This window comes from Sorex fumeus, unplaced genomic scaffold (assembly GCF_029834395.1).
Source record: "Sorex fumeus unplaced genomic scaffold, SorFum_2.1 ptg000029l, whole genome shotgun sequence".
Taxonomy (NCBI): Eukaryota; Metazoa; Chordata; class Mammalia; order Eulipotyphla; family Soricidae; genus Sorex; species Sorex fumeus.
The window spans coordinates 3,365,783-3,386,466 of record NW_026606086.1 but is presented as its reverse complement, the minus strand read 5'-3'; the positions used below and the strand labels follow the sequence as shown (position 1 = coordinate 3,386,466).

The window sequence follows — 20,684 nt, the reverse complement described above, 5'->3', positions numbered from 1 at the left end:
TCATGCCGACTCCTTCTCAGTCCCCTCAGAGGGAACCGCACGGGACGTGACCGGGAGACCTGTCAGCACCAAGCCGGAACACGGCGGCGAGCAGACTGACACACAGCATGCAGGGAGTGAGCGTAGAAGTGGGCGAGGGCGCCCGAGTACCAACCTGCAGCTCTCGGCCCGCTTTGCATTCTCTAACTCCTGAATCTGCCGCTCAGCCACCTGGAGCTGCTGCCTGAGCTTCTCCATTCCCAATTGACCTTCGGAACTGGCCTTCCAGAGCCCATCGAGCTGCAAGAGCTTCTGCTGGGTGGCCTCCAGCTGTGCCGTGGCATTGGCCAGGGCCTGGGCTTGCTGACTACACACGGCCCACAACCCGTCCAGGTGCTTTACCTTCGTCTCCGCCTCCTGCAGCTTGTTCAGGGCGTCCTCCATCTCCACCAGGTGCTGGTCCTCGATCTGCTCGAGCTTGGCCCGTGCGGCCTCCAGGCTGTTCTTCTGCTCCTGGGCCGTCCTGAACAGCCGCGACCTGAGCGTCTGCAGCTCGGAGGCGTGCGCTGCACGATCAGCCGCCTGCTGGGCCTTCAGGCTCTCCACCTCCTGCTGGTACTCGAACTGTAGCCTCTCGATCTGCATCTTGAGCTCGGCCAGCTCGGCCGCCTCGGCGCCCACGCCCTGGCTCATGGATGCCTTCGGCTCGCCCATGGCCTGTTGGTGCGGGGCGATGGCCGTCTCCAGCTTGGACTTCCTCAGGGCGATCACGTCCGCGTTCTCCTTGTTGGCATGGTCCAGCTTGGTCCTCAGGCACTCGTTCTCCTTGGCGAGCTTCTCGGAGGCCGCCTGCAGGGACTTCACCTCCTTCTGGTGGGAAAACAAAATTTCCATGAACTTAAAACAGGAAGGAAAAGAAGCAGAAATAGAAACTTTTCTTTTCCAAACTGACTCTTTGCTTCTTCTTGTTTTAAGGAAAAGCTTCCAAAAAATGGGGTTCTAAAGGATTTGATTTGTGCTGCTCGACTGAAAATCAAAGCTGAGGCAAAGGCATAGACCCGACTGTCAGAACGAGAGAAAAACGCTCATCAAGAGCAGCCTCCAGCCCCAAGGAGCAGAGATGTGTCAGCCGGGCCCTGCCAGGTGCATGACCCCAGGTATCCCTGTCTGATTCGGAGTCTCCAGCAGAAGTGGTCCTGGCAGGATCGGCCAGGCCGCCCCGCATCCTTGCCTGCACCCTGCAAGCCTCCGGGACCTGCCCGGGCTTTACCTCCAGGTCGCCTTTGGTGATGGACTCCTCCTCGACTCGGAACTGGAGGTCTTCCACTTTCCTGTGGGGGAGAGGGAGACGTTGTGAGGGGTGTCACTGCTGCCCCCCATGAGGGCCACCATCTTGTAAATGCGCCTGACCCAGCCCCCGGCTCCACACACAGGAGGGCTGAGAGAGTCGGGGAGGGCCAGAGCGAGAGTACAGCAGGCAGGGCGTTTGTCTTGCACGTGGCCGACCCGGGTTCAATTCCCAGCATACCACTATGGACCCCGGAGCAATGCCTGGAGTAATTCCTGAGTGCCGAGGCAGGAGTAACCCCTGAGCATCGCTGGGTTGACCCAAAAAGAAAAAAAAGAAAGTCAGCGAGTCCCCTCACCTTCGAGCACTGGGTGGGACCCGCAGGCTACAGGAGGAAGCTAGGCCGAGCCAACGCCAGGTGCAGTGTCATATCAACCCATTCTGCCTCGCAGCTAACAGAGGTGGTTAAAAACTGACCCGCGGCGCCTGCCAGTCCCTCCCAGCCAGCACCTGTCTCCACATTGGGACAAAAACTGAGCCCCTGGGGGAGAAGCAGCCAACGACTCGGGGGCGGGGAGGGGAGGGGCTCCCAGTGACTGTCGAGTCGGCATGTGGAGCTGAGGGGCTGAGCCAGGCACTGGCAGTGCCCCTGGGCACCACACTGCCGGGAGCCCATCTGAAAAGGCGGTCTCGGCCAGCACCCCGTGTCCATCTGTCTGCAGCCAGGCCTCAGCCCCGCGTCCGTCTGTCTGCAGCCTGGCCTGAGCCCCATGTCTGTCTGTCTGCACCCCGGCCTGAGCACCACGTCCGTCTGTCTGCAGCCTAGCCTGAGCCCTGTCTGTCTGCTGTCGTGCCCCATGAGTACTGTGGGTTTCCTCCCGCCTGGGACTTAACCACAGGGACTCCCACAGGGCCCCACTGGGTTAGGACAGTTCCTTGCCACCCAGCACAGGCCTCCTGAATACCAGGCCAGGTGGACACAGCAGGGAGGGCCGGGGGTGGCTTGGCTCCACTGAGCTCCCCCCCCAGCCCTCCCGGTGAGGCCGCGCTCAGGACTGGGCACCCGTTGGTTTCTGGTTCTCACAGCCCTGGAAGGCCAGGAGTGCCCCACCCGAGGGAGCCCCCAGCTTTGGGCACGGCCTCACCTCTTCTCCTCCTCCAGCTGGTTCAGCAGCTCCACCTTCTCCCAGTCGGTCGCTTCCAGCATGGCCCGCAGCTCGTCGTTCTTGGCCTCCAGCTCCAGGACGTGCTGTAGAGGCAACGGGGCGTGAGTGGCCTTGCCCGCCCCCAACAGCCCTCTGTGGGCTGGCATCGCCACCTGTCACCACGGCAAGCTGAATGCATCTCCCACCTAAGCTACGGCATTTCTGGAAGGCCAGAGGGGAACCACACCACGCAAGCACCGGCGCGGACAACTCGGCACTCCCTAAACCCCCAGAGGGCGAGCAGAAGGCGCATGCGATCAAACCACGCGCCGGACGCCACCGCAACGACGGCAGACGGGGACCCACAGCCTCTGCCTGCACCGCCTGCACCAAGCTCGCGCCCAGCCTCTACCACAGGCGTCTCTCGGCCCCGGCACTGCCGTCTGCACAGACGTCACCTGGTCGTGCCCGTTCCGGCCAGGGCCAGCTCCTGCTCTATCTCCCCCATGTGGCTCGTGGCCTTGGCCACCTCCGCCCGCTCTAGGTCCCGCTCGGCCAGCAGCTTCTCAATGTGCTGCTGCTTCTCCTTCAGCGCCTCCTGGAGGGCGGTGGTGCCAGAGATCTTGTGCGCGTAGCAGGAGGAGGTTTCCGGCAACTGCAAAGGAAAAAGAGACGTGAAGGGGATGGGGCCGGCCGACACGGGCATGCTCGCAGTGATCCTCGGCAAAGCACATGGAGCAGTGCTGCATCCTTGCATATGGGCCAGCGACTCTCAGCAGAAACGTCATGAAACCTTCCCGAAGATCCTTGGACGGGACCTGGGCTCCACTGACCTCGGGCCTCGTGGGAATCCAGAGACTCTTCTGCAGAGCTGGAGGCAGCCCCCTCCACAGCCCGCTCTGGCCTGAGCTTCCTTAAGGATGAGCCCTTGGCTTGAGCTTGAGGCCAGCTCCAGCATCTTCAGCCTTGCAGGTCCGTCAGGGTCTCCCTGGGCAGCCTGTCCCTTCTCTCTTCCTCTTCCTTCCAGCTCACCTCGCTCTCCCGGGCACCCGCCCCATGCCTGAATAGCAGTAACCAGAGACTCTTGTCTCTGGGAATGGCCCCGTGCCCCCGGGGGTCAGTGGGTGTGACCTTATAAAAGACCCCTGTGCCATCTGCCTTCGAAAATGGGAGATGAGAGGCTAAATGATAAAGTTGCGGGAAAGGCGCTGGCCTTGCACGCCGCTGACCCGAGCTGGATAACAGGTACCCACCCCATAGGGTCCCGAGCCCACCAGGAGTGACTCCTGAGTGCAGAGTCCAGAGTAAGTCCTGAGTATTGCTGGGGCATGGCCAAAGTCCAGGGGGAAAAAAAGGAAAAAGTGGTGGGTTCGAATGTGTGAGGGCTCACGCCCAGCAAGCAGGACAGCAAGGGCAGCTCAGGGAAAGACCAAGCACAAAGGGAAGGAGAGAAGAGGCAAAGACAGTGAGGAGGGGAAGGGAGTGGGCTGAAGGGCTGCGGGGACCGGGGGTCCTGTCCGTTCTATCCTGGGCTCGTGGTCGCTCATGGTTGCTCTGCAGACCCAGATCCCTCTCTGCACAACGGCCCCTGCAGGAGGGGACAAGGCGGGACCTGATCTTCATTCTTCGGGCACATGGTGGCGGGGGCTGCAGCGGCGATGGCCAGGACTTCCGCTCCTTCTGCCCGACCATCCCTGTTCCATCGCCCTGCTGCGGTCCAGCCGCAGGTTCTCTTGCCACTTCCCCGCATCATCTGAGCTGCTGCCAAACGCCTCCTGACCGACGGGCCCAGCAGGGCCCAGGCTGTCCACTGCTGCTTTGCCTGCTGGGAGCTCTCGAGCCACCTGGTTCTGTCCGGAGAGCGGGATCATCCTTGCCTGTGCGTAAGGACCTGGCCGTGATTTCCCGATACACTTAAAGTATATCTGGTCCGATTAAATGCCCTCCCCAGGGCCAAAGAGTCTGTTGGGGGGGTGGGGGAAGGTGCTTGCAGAGGTTCAAGATCCAGCACCATCAGGAGTGACCCCACCCCCCAAGCAGAGAGCCAGGAATAAGCCCTGAGCACCCCTGGGTGTGGCCCCAAAACCAAATAATAACTAAAATTTCTAGGAGCACACGAGCTCTCGGGCCAGCCATGTGCAGTGCTCCCGGGAACTGCAGTCAACTCGGATTTCAAGGGGTGGCTGGGAAGAGCTTGGCAGCCTTGGGGGTCTAACAACAAGACCCGGGCTCAACCCCCCTCCACCGGGAGCAGCCCCCAAGCACCACGCCTGGAGTCCCTGAGCACTGCCAGGTGAACCCCAAAGAGCAAAAATAAAAACTAAGAAAGGCGGGCGGCGGTGTTCCCTGAGCCTCCTGGCCTGAGCGGGTGGGGCAGGCCAGACGCACTCGCTTCCTGTGCCCGAGACAGCTCCCTGAGGAAACCAGCACAGGAGCGATGGGCTTCTTTCAGCCAACTATGGAGACGAGACTGTGAGGTTCAGGCGCCGGAGCAGGGAGAAAGCAGCACCCCTAGCATGGGGGGAGGCGCGTGCTGAGGGGCTGGGCAAGGTCGGGGCCACGAGCTGAACTCAGGATGCTGATGCCAAAGCCTCTGCCCTGCGCGTGGTTTGTGAGGCCCCAGGCTCCATCCCAGCAAGGCCAGGCCTTCTGTGGGAGCCTGGTACCTCAGAAGAGCAACTCAGCCAACAGACGAACAGGGAGGCCTCCACAGGGCATGCACGGACCCGTGTGCATGTATGTATGCGTGCATGTATGTTCCAGTGGGCATATCTACACGCACCTGTGTGCATGCGCGCGTTGTGTTTATGCATGTATGTGCCTGTGTGTGTATACCCATAAGCCTGTGTATATACGGTATGCACTACGTGTACATGTATGAGTGACTGTGTGTATGAACGCTTGTGTGTGCACTTATGGAATTATGTTGTCGAGGTATACTTCCGTGAAGTCACACAGAATCTTTCTATATTCCTGTCATAGACGCTAACGGTGATGTTCAGTTTAGGAGTGAGCTCCACCCTGCATAAAGATATGCAAGGCAGGGGCCAAAGAGCTGGAGAGCGAAGCCCCAGCGCTGCCCAGGCTCAATCCCGGAGGCCCGCCAGGAATAATCCCGAGCACAGAGGAGGGAGAAAGCCCTGAGCTCTGCCAAGTGTGACCCCAAAACAGAACAAAACAAGATAGCGGGGGGAGGCTGGAGATACGTCTCAGGCGTAGGGCTCTTGCTTGGAGGTGGGAGGCACCGGCAAAACCCCAGCACTGCAAACGGCCTTTTGAAGCACTGTAGGGTATGGCCCACAGTCAAGCAGAAAAACAAAACCAAATTCCACAAATGGGCTGGCTCGCGAGGGAAGGAGAGGGGCTTCTGAGTCTGCTCTCCTCCTAAATGGTGAGGCGAAGGGAAGGAGGAGTCGGACGTGAGGATACAGGTGGGGCAGGGAAACCTGGTGGTGGTCGAGCAAGACAGGACTGGCCCCAGGCCTGTGCCCACGGCGCGTGGCCTCCTGGCTCCCGTTCCCGTGTCATCTGTTTTGTATCTTCCGTTGCACACACACTCACTCCCTCCTCTTCCGCATCGAGGGTCAATGCACGGAGCAGAGGCGGCGGCAGGAAGCGCAGCCCCCAGCAAAGCCAGCCCCCCGGGACAACCTCTCCATCGTGGGCCCGTTTCCCTGTGGACAATATCTCAGGGCACCCTTGCATATTCAGACACACTTTAGTGTTTATGACTCAGATAGACGTGAGGGGAGAAGCCACGAGGCCCCAGCTTTGAATTGCGGCACCGCAATGGACAGAAGTCGAGGCCACTCTGCATGTGGACAGCGGTGCAGAGGGACAGGAGGGAGCAGGGAGAGACGGAGAGAGCAAAGAAGCAAGATGAAGGGCCAAGCGTTCCCCAGAGTCTCTGGGCCCTGCTCTGACCCTCAGGCGCCCCCTTCAGCTACCCCACTTCATCCCTAAGGTGGCCTGAGCCCAGAGAGGAGCCCTGAGCACCCCAGGAAAGGCCCATCCCTGCTCCTGTCACCGGTGGTGGCTGAGAAGCCACTCGCCTGCCACCCGGAGCTGCTCAGCCCACGTGCTCCTGCTCCGCCTCTCGCCCCTGGGGCTGTGGGAGTCTGTGGGGGCCCGAGCACCCCGCAGTGGTGGGGGGCTGCTTACTAGTCCCCTGCGGCCGGGTCTGCTGCTCTCGAATGAGGCCCCGGAGCTGACGGAGCTGAGCGAGGAGGCCGAAGGGCTGCGCTTCAGGCTGGCGGGGGTGGTGGCCATCACACGCCTCACGGCGGCCACCTTGCCCTTGGCCGGTGTCGTGGACGGGAAGCCGATCTTGGTGACTTTGTGAATGGGAGCAAACAAGCCATACTTGGGCTGACACTGGAAGTACCTGCGGACAACGAGGAGGGGGGGACAAAAACACCTTCGGCAAGAGACACAAGCGCCGACCCAGAAGTCCACTGAGTCCCACAGTCTCACACCCCCACAAACGAACACGCTCCCACAGCCCCACATGCCCACACACTCACACCCCAACAAACACACTCACACACGCACCCCAAACAACACTCCCACACTCTCACACTCCCACCCCAACAAACACACTCACACTCACACCCCAACCAACACTCCCACATTTCCACAGCGCCACACTCACACTCACTCCCCAACAAACATCATACCCTCCACCAGCCCACACTCACACACACTCACAACCTAACAAACACACACACACCCCAACCAACACTCCCACACATAAACACCACAACCAACACACACTTACACTCACACCCCAACCAACACTCCCACACTTCCACACTCTCACAGCCCAACAAACACACTCACACCCCACCGACACTCCCACACCCACACACACTCACACCCCAACCAACACTCCCACACACCCACAGCCCCACAGTAACACACACGCACACCCCAACCAACACTTGCACGCTCTCAAACCAACACTGACACGCTCTCATTCCCCCACAAACACGCTCACACCCCCACCAACACTCTCATGCCCACGCCCCCACCAACACTCTCACAGCCCCACACTCACACGCTCACATACACACTCCCTCATACATTCACATCCACACTCGCTCGCATGCCGCCCACCCCCACCACGCAAACCAAGGGCAATTCCAAGCAGCCTCCCCGGCATCTGAAGGGCGACAGCAGGCCCGGGGGTTTCCTGCGGCCCGAGCACAGCTGCATGTGGGGGCCCCAGGCTGTACCCACATCCCTGCAGGGTCCCCGCGTGCCACCGGAAGTGGCCCCGCCTAAGAACCAAGTGAAGTGGCCTGCAGTCCCCTCAGCGCCTCCCGGGCACCGTGCATGGCCCCAGGCTGTCTGGGGGGACAGGGGGACCCACCTCGTTCCAGCCACGGCACCATCGTTCTTGCCCAGTGGCTTGTCCAGCTCTACGCCGCACCAATCCCCCTTGGCGAAGTCCGTCTCCCCGAGGAAGCGCACCACACCGGCCTCCATGCCTCCCACCTGCCGGAGGGATGGAGGGACGTGGGTCAGGCACCCTGGACTGCGCACAGCGCCCCCACCCCCGCAAACGAACATTCTGGCTTCAGAGTCGGGATTTCCTGAAGAAACCCCAAAGGTCAAAGTGCCATTTCCCCCCACAACCCCTACAGGGTGAGCAGACGCTGCTGCTCAGTGTCCATGCAAGGCAGCGGCATTCACACCCACTCGCTGTCACTGGTGGCCTGGCTGACCACACCCCCGGGAATCTCTGACCCAGGCCAGCCACCTGGTGTGGCGAGGGGGTCGCTGCCCCATGGGTGTGGGAGCGGAGCTGTGGCAACCCCACCGCTGGAGAACAATTAAGCCAAAAACCAGCTAAAGGAAAATGACTGTTCTCGTATCTTAGCAGAGTTCGATCTTCCAGTTCTCCTTCACTATGCCTTGGCTTGACGCTTGGCTCCCGGGACACAGAGCAAAACAGAATCACAGCGCTGGACACTGACAGGAATGCTGACAAACAGGGCTGGAGCACCGGGGGAAGGGTGCTTTGTGTGCGACCACCCTGTGACGCCCCAAGCAAAAACATCGAAAACCAGAGAAATAGAACCGATTTCCAACTTTGTTCATTGGTTTGTTTTTGAGTCACAGTCAGAGTGCTCAGGGCTTACTCTTGGCTTGGTGCTCAGGGATCACTCCGGGATGTGCTTGGGGGACTGTACATGGGACCAAGACTTAAACCCCAGGTCAGAGGCGTGCAAAGCATGACCCCTCCCCACGGCATGACCCCTCCACCCTGTTTTGGCTAAACAGGTAAAACTGGCAGCATCCCCGCACGCATCCATCACGCTGGAAACTGCAGGACCAGGCGTCCCGGCTGCTCGAACTTCCACCCAAACCGTGAGTCTGGAGGAACTGATGGACCAGACAGGCGAATGGACAGCCACCCGCGACCTCTGCCCTCGGCACTCACCAGCACCCGGTCCCCGAGCTTCAGCTCCCGCTCCCCTTTCTTGAGGGAGCCGGCCTCAGAGAGGTTGGAGATGGACTCGCTGGCCGTCCTGGTCAGGCTGCTGATGTGAGGGGTGGCCGGTGACTCCTTCGCGGGGGACTGGGGCACCTTCGCGGTGCCGGCAGGGGCCGGGGAGGCCGACAGGGGCGGTGTGGCCCAGGCGGCAGGCGCTGGCTGCCGGCAGTTGGTCTCATCGTCGGCCTGCAAGCTCCTACTCAGCTTGGACGGCCGGGTGAAGATGCCCTTCAGCGGCTCGCACTGGAACTAGCGCACACCTGCCACCGAGCCGTCGTTCTTGCCGATGGGCTCGTCCAAGACGATCCCGGCCCACTGACCAGGGGCAAACTGGGTCTCCCCGAGGAACTGGATGAATCCAGGCTTGTTCCCGTTCACCCAGACTCGTTCCCCGACCTGGAAGTCGCCCACAAACTCCTCCTGCATCTCCGAGGAGGGGGCGATGGGGGTTTTCTCCCCAGGCACGGTCTTCTCAACGGGAGCAGCCGCTGGAACAGCAGAGACGGTCAAAAGGGTCAGAAGGGACAGGAAGGGCCTGTGCAGGTCCAGTTAAAGTGTGGTTGGGGGAGAGGGACACCCAGCAGTGCTCGGGGCTACTCCCAGCCAATGACGGGGGCTGCTTGTGGCGAAGCCTGGCCGGGCCAGCCGTGAAGCGGACGTGCTCACCTACCGCAGCATCCCAGGCCGCAGTCATACTTTGGGCAGCTCAGGGGAAATCTTTGGATACACCCCGTGATACTACGGACCAAGCCAGGTGAAAGCTCGAACCCAGTGTCTTATTTCTGCTGTGTCCACTGGCCCATCTTCTTTTTCTTTTGGGCGGGGAGCAACCCAGCCAATGCTCAGGGCCTATTTCTGGTTCTCCGCTCAGGGTCACTCATGGTGAGGTTGAGGGTGGAGAGTCACATGGGGTGCCAGTTGCCCTCCCCACTGTACTGTGGCTTTGGCCGGCAATGAGGCCCTCTAGTCCAGGTGAGTCCACCTCCCTAAGCCTGTCCCCAAGCCTGGGCAAGGGAGCTAGCAGTTAGAAGGGAGCGTGTTGGTCGCCTCAGCTGTCACCGGTTGCCGTGACACTAAACTCACAGAACGTGACACTCGTGTGTGAGAGCTGTGCCCAGAGCCACGGACGTGTCTACAGCTCAGGGAGCCCTTCCCGGGCGAGGACTCGGGATGGGGTTCCCGGGTGGGAATGAGTCTCCGTTGGCCTGGGCTGAGCGCACTTACCGGCCGAGGGTGCCTTCAGGGCCCAGCTCCCATGCTTGAGGATCTTGGTGGGGGCCTTCAGCCCGCTGGGCCTCAGCAGACTCATGGTCAGGCGGTCAGACGCTGCCGCGGCCACTAACAGGCCCCGACCATCGAGCCCACTGTGGGGCCTTCTGAGGCACACTCGTTCTCAGGACTAAATCTCTGAAGAGCAGAGGAGAGAGTCTGTCTCAGGCGAGCGACCACAGCAGCTTCCGGAGCCCAGAGAGCTGCCAGTCTGGCACTCGCCACCCCGAGTGCGACCCCCAGTCTCCCGCACAGCCCCCTGAGCCCACCAAGTGTCATTCCTGCGCAAAAACTCAATCCAAAACAGACAAACAACTGCCGATTCGGGGCCAGAGAGCAGAGGGGACAGGAACTAGCCCTGCGGGCAGCTGACCCTCACGCCCTCCCTGCCATCACTCCCACCACCAAACACATTCAGGAGCCAGAAATCATCCCTGAGCACCGCGAGTGTCACTGACCACCTCCCCGTCCAGACACTGACGAGCCGGCAGGCGACGCAGCAGTGATGGCTGGTCTTGTGTGTGCGTGTGTGCGTATTTACATGTGTGAGAGGTCCGGGGTTACACGTAGAAGCTAAGGCAAGCAACAGGCACACTTTTTTCTATGGGCTGAGAACTGCAAGGGAAAAGGGCCCAGCAAGACTGCGCCATGGGGGGCTGGAGAGCGATAGCACAGTGGGAAGGGCATTTGCCGTGCACGCGACCGACCCAGGTTCGATTCCCAGCATCCCATATGGTCCTCTAAGCACTGCCAGGACTGATTCCCGAATCCAGACCCAGGAGTAAACACTGTGCATCACCAGGTGTGACCCAAAAAGAAAAAAAAATTGTGCCAAAGGGGAGCGAAGGAGTTTTCGGCATTTCCTTCATTCCTTGTGACGCTGCCCAGGTTGGATAACCACAAGCCAGTATTAACTCCATTTCTTAACCCACAGAACTGAGGCAGACAGGTAGATGGGGGAAGCGTCCCCATGGCGATGGAACTCCGAGAAAGTCAACAAAAGCTTCATGTCCACCAAAAGACTACCTGAGTGCACGGGACCCAAGGTCTTGTCAAAATTAACCCACATTATGAGGCCCAGAGCAGGCTGGACCCCCCGAGGGAATAGGAACAAAGGGCAGGAAAGGAATTTCTAAGAGGACCATGGACCACTCAACTCTACCCCGTTGGCAACCACCCTAGCAACGGACTCTAGGTAGCTAGAAACTCCCACCAGGGGCAGCCTGGGAAAATCCCTAGATTAGCCACCTTGAACCAAGGGAGGGCGCTCATGTGTGCCCGAGCCCAGGTACTGCTCTTGCCTATGAGGTCCATCATGTCACGGGCTTCTCCCCTCCTGAGGTGTGGACTTTCAGACCGAATGCAACCTAGCAACATAACATGTTCAGTGGCTTTCCGCACCTCTGGAGAAGCCGCACTCTCTCTCGAGCGTGTTACTCCCTCCCTCCTTCCCCTTCCTAAAGACCTCCAAATAAAATGTTTCTGCTTCATGCTCATCTCCTGAAATGCTTTTCTGCGAGGAGGACAAAGACCCGGGGGCATGAGGAGGTCGAGGATCGACTCCCTTTCCCTGAAAAGGGCAACCCCTCACTCCGGCCCAAGACCCCGGGAAGGCCTAGTGGGCGTCGTGGGGCTGGCGGGGCTCATCGCACTCAGCAGTGCCAGCACTCCAGCCAGTCTCGGGGGAGTGATATATTCTCCTCTACTTCTCATCAGCCCCCCATGAGGGCCCACTGACTTCAGAGTCATTCCATATTTCAATAGAGAAGTCCGCAAAGGGCAGAGAGGCAGGACAGTGGGGAGGGCACTTGCCTTATATCCAGTTGTCCTGGGCTCGATCTCCGTCAGCACAGGGACGTTAGCCGGCCAGGATCACCCCTGGGCACAGCCAGGTATGGCCACCCCACCCCACCCTGCCCCCAGCCCACCCAAAAATATATATATATATAACTAGTAAAAAAACTTAAACTAACTAAACATTAAAAACTATCATACACTAAAGAACTGTTAGAGAAAAAAGCCGCCCGCACGCAGGCAGAAAGCCCAGAGACTCAGATTCACCTGTGTCACACTGCACTCGCAGCTTCAGTACTGAGCTCTGCCAAACAGGCTCGTGCCAGTCTCGTGGAGAGACTGAAAATGGCAGTTGGAGTCTAGAATGTTCTGAGGTAGAACTAGAATTCAGCAAGGAGGAGGGCATCATGGGCCATTCTTAAAGGGGCAGGCGCCACCCTTCGTGATGTCAGTGTCTGGCTGAGGCTCCGGAGGGCTGCCCTTGCAGACGTCAGCACTACATGGTCAATGAGCCTCTGGTCCCTGCGGGGCCCAGTTCTGGATCCCCGGGCCCTGTGAAAGTGGTTTCAGAAAACTTTTGACAAATGTTTGTCAGTTACAGATCTCCAACTGAGGTCATTCAGCATCCCCCGAGTGGGACCTGGACCCAGTGACCCTGCCCAGGGCCCTCCTCAGGAGCCGGGCCAGGAAATCTGTGAGCCGGGGGGGTGGGGGGGCACGCGGGGGGGCAGAGCGACAAGGCAGAGGTCCTGAGCTCGACCCTGACAGCCCTGCTCTCTGTGACCCCAGTGCTGTGAGCAACACCGGCCGCACCGTGGCCAGGGAGTGGCCCAGCCCACTAAGGCCTGAGAGCTGTACAGAGGAGTATGGCCTGGCCTGCTCTGGATGGGAGCACAAGCTGAATGAGTGCGGGTCCCCCCGAGGATGAGTGAGCGGGAACTGGGGAGTGGGGGGGAGGTGGGGAGGGCGGAGTGACCTAACCTGGGGGCTGAGGACGGGACATCTAAAGGTGCTCAGGGCTGACTCTGATCCAGTCATGGGAGCTCATCCTGGCAAGACCTGGGTGGGGAGGGACGTACAGGGTGGGGTGGGGTCAGCCACAGGCAAGGCAGGCTCCTTGGCCCTGGGCTACCCTTCCAGGCAAGGATACCTATTTTCTTTCTTTCCTTTTGTTTTTTGGGACATTCTGCAGTGCTCAGGGTTACTCCTGGGTCTGCACTCGGGAATCACTCCTGGCGGTGCTCAGGGGACCTATGGGGTCAGCCATGCACCAGGCAAGCGCCAAGTCTTCATGTCAAGGTGCCCACGAAACACAGTGTGCAACAAGGGACTCTGCAGAGAACGTCAGGGCCGGCAAACGCTACTTGGAAATCAATCAATTCTGAAAAAACACAAAAAGATGCAAAAGGAGGGGCTGGAGTGAGAGCACAGTGGGGAGGGGTTTGCCTTGCTCACGGCTGACCAAGATTCGATCACCAGTCCTGAGCACTGCCAGGAGTAATTCCTGAGTGCCACGTCCGGCGCTGCGGGGCAGAGCCAGGGATGGGCCGTCAGGGTGAAATCAGCACTCGAGTCACACAGGGTTCGTCATTCAGGAGATGGCATGAATGCGTGCGTTTATTCAGAGCATAAGTACAGACTTAAGTATGTTTCCACAGCCCACCCAAAAGAAGGAAAGGGGATGGGACGTGGGAAAGTGGGTGGGACAATGAGCAGAGCCATGCACTGTTGGTCAGCCACCTGGTGACCCTTTCGGCATAATGCTATTGGTCAGAACGACCTGCTTTGATATAGCTTTGACATAAGTGCAAAGATTGTGCTGTTCCTGATACACCATTTACAAATCATTTACGAGGGTGCATTTTCCCCAAACTGAAGCCTCCTGTACTGGGAAGTTGCCCAGCTTTGAGCAGGACAAAGGGGGAATGAAAAATCAAGCATTCTTTTACTTGGTCAGTAGGCAACACTGAGCATCACTGAGTGTGACCCAAAAAGCCAAAAAAAAAAAAAAGAGAAAAAAACAGCGCAAAAGAAAATGTGTTTGAGCCTCACTGTCTCCCTGAGACTTGAGCACTCAATGCTGTGTGTGAGCCTAGTAGAGTCTCCGGCCTGAACAAGCCCCCACCTCCCCACCCCCATGCTCCTGTGTTTGGACCCTGACCCTAAATCCTGTAATGGGACCACGTGTGTCCATGACAAAGACGCTAGCAGGCTCACGCCCTGGAACGTCCCTGCTTCACACAGGCGTGGCACACGGGTCCTGGCCTGCTAGCGGCCGGCAGTGATTCGGCAGGAAGCAGAAGTGTGAGCCTGAACGTGGGTCAAGTCCGGTCCTTCAGCTTGGAGGGGAGGAATGTACGAGAGGGGGTTTTGAGCACTGGCTCACAAGCATGAGGTCCTGAATCCAAGCCCCCGGGGTCAACCGTGCTCCTGGCACAAAGCCGGCACAAACCCAGCAGCTCTGCTGTCCCAGCACCACGCAGGAAGGGGGGTGACCCCAGGGGGAGGGCCACCGAGAGAGGAGGGGGACACCACAGAAAGGAGGAGTGAACACAGGGCAGGAGTTGAGGGCTGCAGGGCCGGGAGCACCGGGCAGAGAGCAGCCCTGGGGAGCAGGAGGACACGCGGGTGCCCTTGTCACTGGCCACTCGAGGCAGTCGCACAAGCCGTGTGCAGACCCACGAGGCTGACAGGACGCCAGGGACGGTGAAACCCCAGCAAGGATTTTTCTTTAAGTTTTGGGCCTTGGGGCCAGAAGTCTAGTACAGCGGGGAGGGCATTTGCCTTGCACACAACTGACCCGGGTTCAATCCCGTCATCCCATAGGGACCCCCGAGCACCTCCAGGAATAAGTCCTGAGTGCAGAGCCAAGAGTGACCCTGGAGCACGTCCAGGTGTGACCCAAAAACAAAACTACAGCAGAGCAAGCCGAAGGGCACGGAAGCTCCGAGCCACGGAAACGCCGAAGTTGGTGCCCACTCGCCCCCGCCCCAGGCCAGGTCAGGCCTTCCTGCGATCAAGGTGCCCGAGTGTCTCCAGACAGGATCTGCCTCAGCGGCTCAGTGCGTTATCTCAGCCTATCACCCAGCTCGACTGGGATTGACTCTGGTTATCTCCTTGACTGGTTATCTTGGGCATCTCAGGGGCCAGCCGCCAATCTCCATCCTCCCACCTGGCCAGGGCGGGATCAGGTGTCAGCAGCTGGGCCCTGAACACCCCACCTGCCCGTCCAAACACAACGCGAGCCGAAAGGCCAGGCTCGCCCCCAACTCGTAGGACACGACCAAGCTAGGGGCCCCGGAGAGCACTGGGCCGAGGATGGGTCCCAGAGATCCCCAAATCTCCCTTGATCCACGGCCTGGCCCAGCAATCTGCATCAACCACCGGGCCCAAGCTCTTTGCTTTCCTTCTTCTTGCTGAGCGAAACTTGGAGGGGAGGAACTCCAAACTTTTTTTTTTTTTGCTTTTTGGGTCACACCTGGCGATGCGCAAGGGTTATTCCTGGCTCTGCACTCACAGGGGTTACTCCTGGCTCTGCACTCAGGAGTTACTCCTGGCATTGCTCAGGGGACCATATGGATGCTGGGACTTGAACCCGGGTTGGCCACGTGAAAGGCAAATGCCCTACCCGCTGTGCTATCTCTCCAGCCCCGGAACTCCGAACCTTATATAGAAAACAATGTATTTCACAATGCCATTTCAGCCATTCTGATTGTTGGGGGGTAAATTCTAAGCAATCATGGTGCATCTTTTGTCGAAATAATGAATGTAATCAATGTAGAGAAGAGTTAGTTAGAAATCATTTGCCTCATAGGCATTGGGTGGGTGGGAGGTGGGGTATATTGGGGTTCTGGGTGGTGAAAAATGAGTACTGGTAAAGGGTGAAGAAGATGGTGTTTGATCATTGTATGACCGAGACTTAAATCTGAAAGCTTTGTAACTTTTCCCACAGTGATTCAATAAATAAATATAAGAAGAAAAAAGAAAGAAAGAAAGAAAGAAAGAAAGAAAGAAAGAAAGAAAATTATGGAAAAAAATGTAAGGTGGAGTTCATGCCCAATTCAATCAGCTAATCAGTGGCTGAATAAATAGCAGTACTCCTACATAAAAACACAAACCATGAAACAAAAATCACTGTACCTGTGAGGCGAGTGCATCAGCAGCCTGAAGGCGCCTCCACACTTCCAGATACCCCAAAATTGCTGTTGTGCCTTTGGCCAGACCCCAAAAACTTGGGGCAAAGTTTACCAAGAAAGTAAATGGCCAAAAGTTAGGAATGTGGGAAACACACCCACAAATCACCTCCGGCTCAGCTAGATCATTGGAGGCATGGCCTCTCTGGGTCCTGATTGAACTGCTTAATGGCCATGATTCCAGAGACTCAGAAACAAATCTCGAAACCCAGTGGCTTTTGGCAGAAATGCGTCTGGTCCCTGCAGTGCTGGGCCCACGGTTTTGTGCCTTGGCCTGTTCCCTCTGGTGGCCCGGTGGCCGCCATCCTCCAGAGGCCACTGGACAGTCAGGCTTGGGACCTCAGTGACAAAACTTGTTGGGCCTCACAGGATGGGGGTGGAGCCAGTCCTGTCCTCCCCGTCCCCAAGAGACCCCAAGTCGTTGCCCACGAACGGCCTTTCTGGCTCCTGATCAAGCTGCTTAACGACCATGATCCCAGAGACTCAGGAGCAATTCTCGGGAACCCAACAGGTTTTGACAGAAATCCCTCCAGATTTAAGTGTTCAAATGTCAGAATTTCAAAATCGTGCGGCCAGTACTGCAGCCACGAAACATCATATGTTATTCATAACCAGCAATAGAAAACAAATTGTCTACTGTTGCCTTTTCAGCAGATCTGAGTGTTGGGGCAAAATCTCAAATAATAATGGTGGGTCTGGTGTCAAAATATTGAATGTGATCAAAGTAGAGAGAGAGTAATGTGGAAATCATCTGCCTCACTGGTAGGGGGAGGGTGTGGGATGGGGATATACTGGGGTTGTTGGGGGTGGAGAATGGGCACTGGTGAAGGTACGGGTGTTTCATTGTATGACGGAGACTTAGACCTGAAAGTTTTGTAACTTCTCTCATGGTGATTCAATAAATAAAATCATAAAAAGTGAAAAAAAAAGTAAGGTGGAGTTCATGCACAATTCAATCAGCTAATCAGTGGCTGGATAAATAGCAGTACTCCTACATAAAAAAAAAAGAGAGAGAGAGAGAGAGAGAGAAATCCAGAAAAATGCAGCAAATCTGTACCCCAAGCACACTTCTCCCCAAACAATCCGTTTTCCCCCACCCGAGATAAAGCCGACACGCTATGGGTCACATCCTCCTGCCACTGACCCCCAAAACCCGATGCTCCCTCCTCCCACCCTAGGGACTGATGGCACAAACTCCATCTTTGTGTCACGCCATACATGACACATTTGTCACTAGCACCTGATGACTCATTTCAGAACCTCAACAGAAGCCACAAAGATGGGGAGCACTGCTCAGGGAGCACCATGCAGGGGCTTCTCAGACCTTCCCTCTACCTCTGTCCCCCGCCTGTTCTGGGGAAGATGTATAGACAAATGGCCGGGGGTTGAGAACAGAGGAACCAAGCTGGGAGGAAGCGGGTGCTTGTGTTTTGTTTTCTCTGGTGGCCTCTAACTACGGTTCCTCTTACGAGACAAAGAAGGCCACAAATAAGCAAACACTCTGACCTCAGTTACCACCCAACTCTGATTGAACGCCAAGATCTGCTCTAAATGAACTTTGAAAGGGCAAGCTAAATATCTTTCAGGGAAGCAAATAACCTTAGGGGATTATCTGCTCTGGTACTAAAAATGGGGGGGGGGAAAGTCTGTTTTGTATCTCTTGAAAATGTCAGCTTGACTCAAAGGCAGTTCTATTTCATCCCGCGGTACAAATGCTTCCTCCCAGCTAGAGCTTTGGCTCACGTCTGTCGAGCGTCTTCTGGACAGGGAAACACCAGCCCTGGGAGCTGTGGCATGATGGGCAGCACCACACACCGTTCTATGAGGAAGTTACATAAAAATCAGTCTTTCGTTCCAAACAAAATGTCAGGAGCTGCAGACACAGTTCAAGACTATATATAGCCTGAAGGCACAGGACATATGCAAACGGCATCTATTCAATGTCATCAGCCAGCCCAGTCACCCACCTCACGCTGGCATTCAACTTCAAAATATCCAGATAGAGGAAATTGTCACATGTAAGGCGGAAAAATCAGAGTTAGCAAGAGCTCGAAGAGAAGAGCAAGCCGGCAAACAGGACTGAGAGAAGGTGACCGGAGGTGAGGCAGGTCTCTGGCCTAACCCAGGTCCTAGCCCCAGCTGTCCTGTAGAACCCGCCAGGGGCGACCTCACATGCCTCGGAAGACTCACGGGCACCCCACATGCTATAGAATCCCCCCAACGCCCACAGTCGCTCAGTTCTGACTCACACCCGCCCTTCCATGCAAAAGACCCGAAGGAACAAGAATCCCAGGCCGAAGCTTCTAGTATTGGGGCTGGAACGATAGTACAGCAGTGAGGGCATTTGCCTTGCATGCAGCCAACGTGGGTTCGAATCCCAGCACCCCACATGGTCCCCTGAGCACCGCCAGGAGTAAATCCTGAGTGCAGAGCCAGGAGTAACCCCTGTGCATCACCGGGTGAAAAAATTAACAATAAAAATATAACACCGTGGAGATGTGCAGACTGGGGGCGGGGTGCAGAGGGAGACCTCCCAAAGAGTGGTCCAGAGTGAGCATAACATCCCCAAAGATTCCGTAGGATGGGTCCGCCAGGTCTGGGGTGCAGCCTCACACTTGAGTCTAAGCCACCCTGGTCAGGATGTCCAAAGAGTCCTCAGAAAAGGACCAGAAACTGCATTTGAGCAGAGTAGAGAGGATGATTCAGGGGAAGGAAAGCATTAGGGGGCCTCTTTCGAACTGCTCAAGGGCCCAGGTGACTGTTCAGAGCGGGAACTGTGTCTGCCTGCAGACAGCTAAGCCGGCTCCTGCCTGGCCCTGCCCAGCCCCGAGCACCCAAACAAAACATTCATTTTGAAAAACGGCGTATTACTACAGAGACGCCTCTAACAACTCCCACCCGGCGAGGCTCAGGGGATACCCCTGGCTCAGCACTCAGGAATTATTCTGGTGGTGCTTCGGGGACCATATGTGATGCCGGGGATTGAACCTGGGTCAGCTGCGTACAAGGCAAATGCCCTCCGAATGTATATAGCTCCAGCCCTTGCAATTCCTCTTTAAAAGCCCCTAGGGTCATAAATGGTGGTGTGTGGGTCCCTCCTGTCCTGAACCCAGGGCTCCCCAGGTGATGCTGGGTCTCTAGCCCTCTAAGCTATCTCCACACCACCCAGAATTCCGTAAGTAAAGTGAAAAAAGTAAAGGCCCGCCCGTTGTTCGTCCATTTGCTCGAGCGGGCCCAGTAACGTCTCCATTGGAGACTTTGTTGTTACTGAGTTTGGCATATCGAATACGTCGCGGGGAGCTTGCCAGGCTCTGCCGGGTGGGCGAGATACGCTTGGTAGCTTGCCGGGCTCTCCGAGAGGGGTGGAGGAATCGAACTCGGGTCGGCCATGTTGGCTGCGTGCAACGCAAATGCCCTGCCGCTGTAATATCGCTCCAGCCATAATTCCGTATTAAAAAAAAATTTGTTTACATTAACCACAGGGGCCGATGGCACAGCGAGGCCCGGGATCTTTCTCTTAAGGTGCTGCTGAGACCAACATGCTGAGGGGAAAGGGTGCCCGGAAATCTGGTGATGCACCTGCGTTCTAGAAAGGTCGTGTCTTGAGACCAGCAGCAGCAGTACCACAAATCAACGCACACACCCAAGAAAGCAGGGAAACACGGTCACATCTCAAACACACCTGACAAGCTTCCAATGGCAGAGGGCGCAGAGGGCGCACACAGGCACTGGAAGCGTTGGGGAAGTGCACGGGTTCAGGCTGACTCCCTGGCTTGGCACTGGGGGTGACACTTGGCGGGGCTTGGGGGACCGTATGGGGTGCTTGGGAACGAACCCGGGTCTGCCAGGGGCAAGGCAAGTGCCCTACCCACCTTACTATCTCTCTGGCCCTGGTACGTTGTTTTTAGAAGACATTATCAAGCCGATGTGTTTCCCCCTTGCATCTTCCCCTTCATTCCAGTATTTATTTTCCCTTTCCCTCCCTTTCTCGCTGAGGTTGAGGGTCGCACACTCTAGATGGTGGTTACCCACTTGGGGGGTGGGGGGTCTCACTCGGCCTGCCAGAACTCCAGCCATGCCCAATTTTCCCTATTTCCAGTGAAGAATATGCCATAGGAAAAACATCTGGTTGAAAACTCACATAAATCAATGCTTTTGGGTCTACAGATACTCTTAAGGGACTAAGCATGGAGAAACCTCACCGCACAGAAGATAGAGCCAGAGTTCTGGCCCGGGCGCCCCTAAGAGCCAAGCTGACACTTCGAATGAGAAATTTTTCAGAAGTGCTCCCTGTCATAAAGATAGTAAACAAAACATATAAAATCATATTTGTAAACAAAAATCCACCTTTCAGAAAAAGACAACATTTAAAAAAGAAAATGTCCCGGGGACCCGACAGATAGTTCAGTGCGAAGGTGCTTCCCAGGCATCAAAGAGTCAAATATGGACCCCTGGGTACCACCAAGAGTAATCCCTGAGCATCACCAGGTGAAGCCCCAAGCAAAAACCAAAGCAAA

At 57.1% G+C, this 20,684-nt stretch overlaps 1 protein-coding gene and 1 pseudogene across 1 annotated transcript; both read right to left on the bottom strand.

Moving 5' to 3' along the window:
* Positions 1-186: 186 nt before the first annotated feature.
* LOC130024593 (CAP-Gly domain-containing linker protein 1-like) lies at positions 187-10,239 on the bottom strand (the record flags this gene model as incomplete). Its single annotated transcript, XM_056115303.1, is given in 9 exon segments — positions 187-852; positions 1,253-1,310; positions 2,413-2,516; positions 2,871-2,890; positions 2,893-3,067; positions 6,574-6,796; positions 7,784-7,908; positions 8,858-9,399; positions 10,136-10,239. Coding segments are annotated over 9 exon segments (1,998 nt in total), but the record flags the coding sequence as incomplete, so codon positions are not given.
* A 1,434-nt stretch (positions 10,240-11,673) lies between these two features.
* The window catches only part of LOC130024592 (CAP-Gly domain-containing linker protein 1-like), a 76,813-nt pseudogene continuing 67,802 nt past the window's right edge, over positions 11,674-20,684 (bottom strand).